The sequence below is a fragment of the Dermatophagoides farinae genome, chromosome 4 (assembly GCF_024713945.1).
Source record: "Dermatophagoides farinae isolate YC_2012a chromosome 4, ASM2471394v1, whole genome shotgun sequence".
Classification (NCBI taxonomy): Eukaryota; Metazoa; Arthropoda; class Arachnida; order Sarcoptiformes; family Pyroglyphidae; genus Dermatophagoides; species Dermatophagoides farinae.
The window spans coordinates 1787546-1797886 of NC_134680.1; the positions used below are offsets into that span (position 1 = coordinate 1787546).

Sequence of the window (10341 nt, forward strand, 5' to 3'; positions counted from 1 at the left end):
TGAAATAAAACCAAACAAAAACGAAAAAATCAGAAAAAAGTAACAACTTGTACCATCTAAGAGACTTTGTTTTTTATTGTCCAGGCATAGTTTTTTTTTATTATCTATCTATGGGTCTCTTTTTATACGCACAATAATTACAATTTGATCTGATTCTTTTTCTTGTTGTTGATGATGATGATGATGATGAAAGACATCATCGATTATGTTATTGGTGGTATTTTTCCATTGATTCAATCGATTATCTCACCAAATAATAATAATAATAATAATTATCAATAATGATAATTATCATCATCAATAACCATTTTCATTGCAACAACAGCAACAAAAAACTATTGAAGCACTTTGCTTTTATTTATCATGAAAGTTGAGACATTTGAATCAATGGAAAATTTCTTACATTTTTCCCTTGATTTTCCATCATTATTTTATTCATTCATTTTTTTTAGATTATATTCATTGTTGAAATTTGTTGTGCAAAATCATCAAAAAGAATATGAAAAAAAAACCTTAACGAGAATTGAATTTATTGTTGTTGTTGTTGCTACTTCTGATGGTTACAAAATGAAATGATCATTCATCAAAGTAAATGTGCCCGAAGAAAGAAAAAAAAAGAATAAACCATGTAGGATATATGCCGGCTACTATTCTTTCTTTTTTTTCGTATTTGTTGATGATAGATTTCCATTAAAAGATATAAGACTCTTTATGTTAGAAAAATCAAACACAACAATAACCAGTGAGAATGGCAACATTTTATCAACTCTATATCATCAAACATTGAAAGTTCCAATTATATACAAGAATCAATTATAAAAATACAGAATATCTAGAAATACAAACATGAGTAGAAATAGCTTAAATGTGATGTTTTTCTATTTCAACACTTTACTATACTACTGGTCATTTTTAACAAGAATAAGAATCAACCAATATAACCAAAAAAAAATTCTGCCATGATAAGCACAATATATAAACACATCACATGCAGAATTGTTATATGTGTATTTCGACAAACAACTAAGAAACTTCTAATAATAAAAAAGTTTTCAACTACAACAACAACAACAACAAAAAAACGGGAAAAAATCGGGTCAATTTCATCAATCCATCCATTCATTTATCTATTTCAAACATACATAAAACATTCAATGACGCTGCTGCTGCTGCTGCCGCATCTCAAACACCATTTATCGTCACTTGATATGTGTTATGATCAAGACTTATGTCAAACATATAGAGAGAAAGAGAGAAAAAACATCTGGTCAACAAGCGGGTGATGGTGGTCAGTATATACAATTCAAAACAAAACAAAACAAAACAAAACAAAAAAAAGAAAGAAAGAAAAAAATTTGAATTCTGTAAATAGATTTTGCATCATCATCTTTCTAACTCATATATATTGATGATGAAGATGTTTGATTGTAAATCGAAATTGTATTGCAAGAAAAAATCCTTCACAAAAGAATCGCCCATCCAGCAGTCACCAACCAACCAACCAACCACCCACCACATCCATTTGCCATTTCCGCATAATGATCATTATCATCAAAAAAAAAGAGAGAGAATATCACAAAATCAATCGATAAATAAATATACAGAGAGATAGAGAGAAAGTGTAAATCTCTGGTTATTATTATCATTATTATAACTGTGATTTGGGTCGAATATTTGAAAACATTTGAAACATTGAGAAAAATCTTATCCAAAGCTTATCATCATCATCATCATCATGTTTGGATGGATCATTTTATTGATATTCTTCTGGAAAAAAATCTGAACGATCATTTCTAATTTTTTTTTTTCATTTTTCGCTACTGCTCTCAACCATGTTAGATTAGTCAATGGACCGACCGCCAGTGTTGAAGCTTAATTTTTTTTTTTACTTTGGTTGCTATTTTTCATATCATTCAAACACGAATTGTGCGGAAAACATTCATCCAACATTCAATTCTAACAATAATGATGACAATAGAGAGAGAAAAAAAAATATACTAATTGAACTATTGGTTTTTTTTTTTGGTTTTCACTACAAATATGAAGAATCAAACAATAGAAAGAAAGAAACCGACATACCAAAAAAAAATTCAAACAAATCGATAATGTTGTTGTTTTGTATGAGAAAAAAATATACCATATTATAATGACAGGATATATAGAGAATAGAAAAAAAAACATTGGTGCGACATGCACACACACACACATATTCAGCTATTATCACGATCATGAAAAATGATTTTCAGAAAATATTATTATTATTCATTATAAATTTTCATCGTTTTTTTTCATATTTATTCATTGTGTGTGTGTGTGTGTGTGTGTGTGTGTAGGAAAGAATAACAATACGGAATGAAAGAATAACACGAACCATAATGTTTCACATTTGTCGTTTTGTCAATGAATGTTATCCAAAGAATAAAAAAAAAAAAACTTTGATGTATGTGAATTTCGGAACAATGATAGTGGCAGGCTAAGATTGGTACTGGAAAATGGAGAGACAGAATTTTTTTTTTTTTTTTTTTTGATTCAACCATACGACGTCATAATCATTTGGTTAGTAATGATTCATGTATGTGAAGTATTCTGGGGATGATGGTGGTGGCTGCAAAAAAAAAAAAACTTTTTTTTTTATAGAAATTCATCCGGCATTTTTCATAGTCATTCTTAGTCGTTTTCTTTTTCTCTAGTTTTGGTTTAATCTAATCTATTTTTCTTTAGTCGCTCATCAACATGAGACAAACTTATCCGAAATGGTCCATTTTATCTGGAACAACAAAGATTAAAAACAGCGACGACGACAAAGACCAATGATGATGAATAATTGGCCAAAAAAAAAAAAGATTTCTTTCTCTCTTTGCTGTTGTCAATGTCAATGGATCAGCCAACACAACAACAACTATAGTGAAAGCAGGAAAAAAAATAGAAATCAGAAACAATTCCGATTGCGATTCATGAGATAAAGTTGATATTGTCGTTTGTTTGTCAAAAAAAAGGGAGAATTGTAATCGCTAAGAATTATAGACAAAAAAAATATGAAGATATTGAGAATCAATCAATCGATTCGATCGAATGATGATGATGATGGTCAAAATGTAAAATGGAATCGATCGAAAATAGGACCGAATATAAATGATTGTATCATATTGGTACAAACATATAATATATAAAAAAGTTTTAAAACAAAAATGGTTTGTTTTGTTTGATTTTTTTTTTCGAATGAGATTTTAATTTTATTTTTTCACTTGATTCTTTTCCATTTTTTTTCGGAAAAAAAATCTTTTGTTCTTTATTACAATCTTGAACGATTGAAGATTTAAGAGATTTATGAATTTATTTTGCAGAATGAAGAAACGACAACAACAACAAAAACAACGACAAAAAAAATGGATTTGTGTGAAGAAAAATAAACAATAAAAAATAAAAATAAAAATTGAAACAAAATGTAATGAATCCAATGGATTTGGATTTTTGTTTCTGGACAAATATTTAAAAAAAAAATCTCAATCTGTATGATATATATGGCCAAAATGAAAAGAATGGATGAAAAGAATTGTTGAAAAAATAATAATAACTATGATGAGAATGTGTGAGAAAAATCTGAAACAAGAATTTATATAAAAGGTGTGTGTGTGTGTGTGTGTGTGTGTATTACATTTCATCACCTTTTTGTTATTTGTTTGTTGAAAATATATTATTAAATTAAAACGCAAAAGAATATCTCTTTCCATTTATATTTAGTTCTCGTCCATCTCTCAATTGTCGTCGTCGTCGTCGTCGTTGTCGTTGTTATTATTATTTTATTTAAGAAACCAAAAAAAATTACGTGAACTGAGAACCAGGAATAATATCCCTTTTCACAACACACATGGCTGTTTTAGTGTGTAAACACTGACTGTGTTTGTTGTTTATTTGTATCCAGAATACAAAAAACTAAAACTAAAACTAAAAAAATTGAATGAAATTGAAACGAAAATCTCGAAATTTATTAGTTGTTTTTCTTTTTCTATTCGTTGTTAGTTTTATAAAGATAAAACTTTTGTTGTTGATTTTGGCTGAACTTTATTTTAGTGATAAAAACAAAAAACAAAATCTATATAAATTGAAAAGACGAAATACTTTCCTGTTGTTGTTTTTTGTTTTTTGTTGTTGTTGTTCAGCGGTAAACAGAAAAAAAATGGTTTCGATAAACTGCTTTGTAACTCAACAATAGAAGAATAGATCCAAAAATATAATTGTAACAAAAAAAATACACTAATAATAGTGGATCGACCGGATAGGAATTTCCGGTTTCAGTTTTGTTTCACATTTTTTTTCTCCATTTCTACCAATGCTGCTGATGCTGTTGGATCAGGCGGTTTTTATTTTTTTTTTTTTTTTTTTTTGGTAACATCCAAATCATCTATATCCGATATTCGATCAGCGATATAGTTGTAGCTGTTTGTGTGTCGAACGCACATTTCTATCTCTCTCTTGTCCTCTCGGTCGTTTTTCTTTTTTTCGGTAATTGAAAACATCAATTCTCTATTTTTTTTTTTCATTGCCCGTTTTTTTTTTCATTATAACCAACTACTAGACTAACTAACTAACTAACTAGATTTTCTGGTTCGAATAATGTGAAAATATCCTAACCCTCACACATACATAGTTTATTATTCGAAATATATAAATGGGAATACATGAACCAGTTAAACACACTGGACAGCTTCTCATCATCATCATCATCATCATCATCAGTGAATTGAATTGAATGACTGTATTAGTGAAAAATGGACAAAAGTGAAATATAACTAAATAACCCAACACACACACACACACACTTACAGAACAATAAGGATCACTATATCTATCTTATTACTATTTAAAAATAAACGTCAGAGATTCAAGTATGTGATATCATGATGATGATGATGATTCTAGAATAGTTTGGCTATGTGGAATGAAATGAAATGAAATCAAAGGAAACGAAACCGACATAATAGTTCAGATCGTCGTCGGTTCTCTTTTCCTCTTGCCATACAAACACAGTAATGGTGATGGTGTGGCGTGTAAATGTGCACAATGTGAAAACACTAAGCAAAGAATAAAACCCCCGCCAATTCTAGAATGAATCAAGAAAGAACATTGAAAAAATAAAAAGAATCAACCATATCAAACACGGCGAAGCAGCAGTAGTTAGTTTGATGAAAAACGATTGCTCAATTTATCTTGGCAGTAGAATCTTGTGTGTTTGGAACATTGTGTTATTCTGTATGATGCTTTTTCATTGAAACAGTGTAAATTTGTAGGAAGAAAAAAATTTAAGTTTGGCCAGAATGCTGCCACCACCACCACCACAATCTTCATCATTATCGGACAATGATTTTGAAACATCAATTGATAGTCCAATAAAATTCTGACCAAATTCTATGATAATTTTTTATATGAGACAGAATGTTTTTCTTGTTACAATTTGTTGAAGTGTTGTTGTTGGTGTTGTCAAAGAATGATGACATGAAACAAAAACAACAAAACAGAAAAATATAACTTCAAGTGTTAGGGATCATTATTTTCCAATAAAATAATATAATATCATCATCATCATCATCAATGGGCCATTTTGATTTTGTCACAAATTCATTTGATTCCTAAATAATCATTACATTGTTTTTATTTTTTGTGTTTCTACTTTTGATGATGATGATAATAGGGTTGGAAATTACTTTTGAATAGTATGAATGAGGGTGTTTTGTTTTTTCTGTGTTCAATATATAGGAGAAAAAACCAAATCGAATTGTTCGTTATCTTTATGCTTGAAATGATCTGAACGACTTTGATCCTGGAATCACCAATATTCTGTGATGAACGAACTGAAATTGACCAACGAGAATAAAATCGAATAACTTTAAAAGAGAAAAAAAAACAATTTTATTATTTGAAAATTGAAAAATTTGAAATCAATATCAACAACCAATTGAGCAATTTGAAATCACAAAATTCGAAGTAGAATCATTTGATGTTTTTTTTTCTTCAGTCATTTTCCTTGTTGTTTTCGATTTGTTTTTCTGATTGTGATTCTTCGTCACTGTGTACATCGCCAGTCAATTGGTCTATTTCGTTTTTGAATTGTTCAAACTTTTCAACTTCTAACAATAGTTGTCTATTGTATTGTAAATGTAGTTGTAATTCTTCCTGTAGCTCTTCATTTCGATCAAATATTCGTTCCAATTGATTGCGTAGTTGTTCATTAAAATTCTTGACTTCACCAATCGAATATTGATGTTGTTGGCCATTGTTGTGGTGATGGTCATCGACATTCAATTTTTGTTTATTATCACAGCCAACAAAAGTGTTGGTTGTGGATCGATTATCATTATCTTCATCGAAAAACTTTGACAATAATCTTGATACTTGTGATCGAATATCATCACGGGTATCATTGTCATTGTCGATTGTTTCCTTCTCATTCAACAATGACATTTTAGCCACCAAAATAAAAAATTCAATATTCTCGGATGAATTTAATGTATATTTGGAATTGAAAATCTTGATAATAATTGAATTAAATAGGGAAAAAAATCAGATCAAAATAACCATCAATCAAACAAATGTACGTGCTAAAGACGCGCTAAAAAAAATCTTTGTTTTGGTCACATGTTTGAGTGATTGGTTGAGCGGTCTAATCATAAAAGACATAACGCTATTTACACATGCAAATGTATCTGAGATACAAAAATAAAGGCGCGATAATTTGAAAAAAAAATTGCTGCTGATTTTCATATTCTGCGAAAGGAAAAAAAATTTCACCATTGAATTATTCTCGTGGGTATTTCTTCTAAACAAACAAACAAACAAACAAACAAAATTCAGCATTATTTGTTACATGCAAATAACGAAAAAAACAACAGCTAAAATTTGTAACTTTTTTCAAATTTGTTCATCATGAATTCCAATAATAATAATAATAATAACAATAACAACAACAGATTCATAGTGTGACACATTGATTCCAGAATATAATGCGTGCAACAATGACAATAACAAAAGAAAAAAAAAGTGGATGAACAACCAGGCAGACAGTGAGTATCAGTGAGAAAAAAAAAGACGAACAAGACAAATTGGCATAATGTTTTTTTTGTTTCCTTCCACGGTTTCATAGAATCCAATTGGATCGATTTATTTTTCCTCACTTCCAGTTTTCATTCTTGTTTTTTTACGTTGTTTCCTCTCTCTCTCTCTCTCTCTCTCTATGTGTGTGTGTGTATGAAGGGGGAAGTATTTTATTGATGTCGATTTTTCTCCGTTCATTTTATGTGTATATACAGTGTTTGAAGTCAATTTTTCTCGTTGTGTCGGTAGATTTAGTTTCGCTGTATATGTGTATCTGTGTGTCGATGTCGGTATTTCGATGCTTGAATGGATTCGGCAAATCGTTCAAAAAAAAAAAATTTTTTTCTTCTCTCCTGGATTTTTATATTTCTTTTGATTTTTTCTTCTGGTTTGTCTTAGTATCATGTACAATGATCGGTTTTTTTCTATGAATTATAATAATAATAATAATCAGCATCATATAACAAGCATTGTGTTTTTTTTCTGGCTAGAAAAAAAAACTTTTTTCTTCATAGGAAAGAATCTCTTCGTTTTTGGTTATTTGGTATGTCTAAGTGACCCCACATCACACCACACCATTATACATGAATGATAATAGTCATGCAATGTGTTCATTCATACACACATACACACACACACAAACACAAAGATGAGGGAAGTATGAACTAAAAATCAAATCAAACCAGAGAAGCCGGATATAAAAAATTTATTTAAATCATATCGGTATTTATGACAAAAATTGTTGTTGATGATGTTGTTGTTGTTGTGGTTCAACAAAAATATTCATCAAATTGATGTCATTCTTTTATATCTTGATATCGTTTACTAGTCCATAGTTATTTCATTCTAATGCATCTATCTATATATATATATTCAAAGTTTCGCATCATTGAAGAATATGATCGTTTATTTATTCACTATTCAAATTTCATCATTTTCAATTTCTGGACATTCAAAAGTTTATTTTTGGACCATTCTTTGTTGTTGTTGTCGCTATTGCTACAAATGATGATGTATGTGATTCTGTATGTTATTATTATTATCATTATTATTACTGTTACTCTGTCATTTTTTTTTTTTTTTTTGGTTCGTGATATTCCGGAATAGTGGAAAATCTGAATGAAAAAAAAATGTTAAGAAAAATGATTCATCTAATAGGTTATGATTTGTGCTAGCAGCCGATTCTGCCGCTTAGTGTGACATTATTTTTTTTCAAGAATAAAAAATAATTTGAATACATAGGCCATCTATAATATAGATTTTCTCTATTTTTTTTTTTGGTTCTAAATTTTGCATTTATTTGGTGTACAATGAATTTTTATACATGAGTGAGAGAAAGAGAAAGCTATGGTTAAAAATTCTATGTATTCAAGTATTGCCACTTATCAATGAGTGTGTGTGTGTGTGTGTGTGTGTTTAAAATGTATGAAAATGATCATTATTATTATTGAACTAAAGCTCTAGGAATAAGATATTCACATCTGAGATCAAATTCCAAATGATACATTTTTTTCGAAACTATACCATAGTTATAGGGGACTTGAAAAAAAGCATCATCAGCATCACAATGATCATCAGATGATCATAGTTGATGGTGTCATGATTTTTTTTTCAAACAAACCAAAAGAATCATATAAGAAAAATGTGTCATACAATCGGCAAAACGGTATTGAAAGCCATTTATTATTATTGAAAAAAAGGGACAAATTTAGACCAACCAACTATCAATTATTATCATCATCATCATCAACTAATATTATACACACACATTATAATCATCATCATCATCAAATGCTCAAAAACATACCATCATTATGAATATCCAATAAACGATCATCGAGTATAATATAACAAACAGATTCTATTTTTTCCATATATAGAATATCTTGAAAAAAGCGCCCTTCACATGTAAGTGTGTGTGTGTTTGTGTGTGTAATTTTCTATTCTTGCGTAAATTATTATTAGATTCTGATTCAAGAATTCTAGTTTTGTATCATCATCATCATTATTAATGTTATTGTTGTTAGATTGTGTGTGAGTGTGTGTATGTGTTTAAGTTGCAAAAAAAAAATTTCACATTACACACATCAACCGTCAATTTTTTTCCACTTTTTTTTTGTTTTTATTCAACTGAATGATGATGGTTTCATCATATATATCGGATTTAAAACGATATTTTTTGTTCAAAAAAATTTTTTTTAATACATGTCAGTCATTCTCACACATACATTATTATTCACTGAATGAGTCCGAATTGAAATTCAAAGGAATTTTTTCTTTTTTTTTTTTGCAAATTTTTTTTTCTGCCAACGATTGCATCAAATGCTGTGCAAATTGCAAATATTGCATGTTATTCTTCAAGAAAAAATATATATGAAATGAAATGGATGAAAGGTTTGAGAAAAAAAAGTAATGAAAAAAAAAGAAGAATAAAGAGAAAAAAAAAATCTTTTTCCAATGTTGAACTTTGTTGAACAAAACAAAACAAAGCAAAAAAAAAAAGCTTAGACAAATATATAAAAAGGTTTTTTTCTGGTTCTTTCTGGTTTTTTTTGTGGAAATAAAAATAGATATATTTATTTCATTTTTCTATTTATCAAACAGTAAAAAAAAACGGGTTACTCTATTTTATTTTTGATTTTTTTTCCGGCGAAATGGATGTTGAATTGTAGTGGTGGTTGGTTTTTTTTTGCAAACACTCACCTACAAATGATATTCAACCCATTATTTCCGGTGTGGTTGTGTGTTTCACTATGTTTCAATATAAAATGATTATAAACAAAAGTTTCATGTGAACACACGCACGTAGACCGATATAAACAATTTATTATTATCATTTATGCTATATGGGTCAATGATGCTCATCATATGTTTGATGAATAGTTAATTTATATAAATGTACACACGAACAACAAATATACGAATTTTGAATAAAAATAAGTAAGTAATGATTATATTGAAAAACTAAACCAAACAGAAAAACAGATCATCATCATCATCATCATAATCATTTCAAAAACATTTATAGAGAAAAGGTTAAAGAACAATGTTTGAATATCAATTTTATTCCATTGAATTCAATCAAACAATATGAAAAAAAAACAAGATAAAATTACAATGTTTATCGACAGATGATGATGAATAATTACAATTTCTTTGAATGTTTTTTTCTCTAGTCATTGCTAGCTAGATTGTTACGAGAAACAAGAAGAAGAAAAATAACAATGGCTAAAGTGGAGATGAAAAAAAAAT

The 10341-nt window shown here is 28.6% G+C and overlaps 1 protein-coding gene across 1 annotated transcript; it reads right to left on the bottom strand.

The window, feature by feature from the left end:
* Positions 1–5400: 5400 nt before the first annotated feature.
* LOC124500413 (uncharacterized) lies at positions 5401–6636 on the bottom strand. The gene is made up of 2 exons (XM_075730542.1): positions 5951–6636; positions 5401–5882 (listed from the first exon to the last, which is right to left on the bottom strand). The coding sequence occupies exon 1, from the start codon at positions 6457–6459 to the stop codon at positions 6010–6012; it is 450 nt and encodes a 149-aa protein (XP_075586657.1). The 5' UTR covers positions 6460–6636; the 3' UTR covers positions 5401–5882; positions 5951–6009.
* Positions 6637–10341: the final 3705 nt, after the last annotated feature.

Bases quoted from the DNA above. Each gene is read 5' to 3' on its own strand.
- LOC124500413 (XM_075730542.1), bottom strand. From the start codon at position 6,459: ATGTCATTGTTGAATGAGAAGGAAACAATCGACAATGACAATGATACC.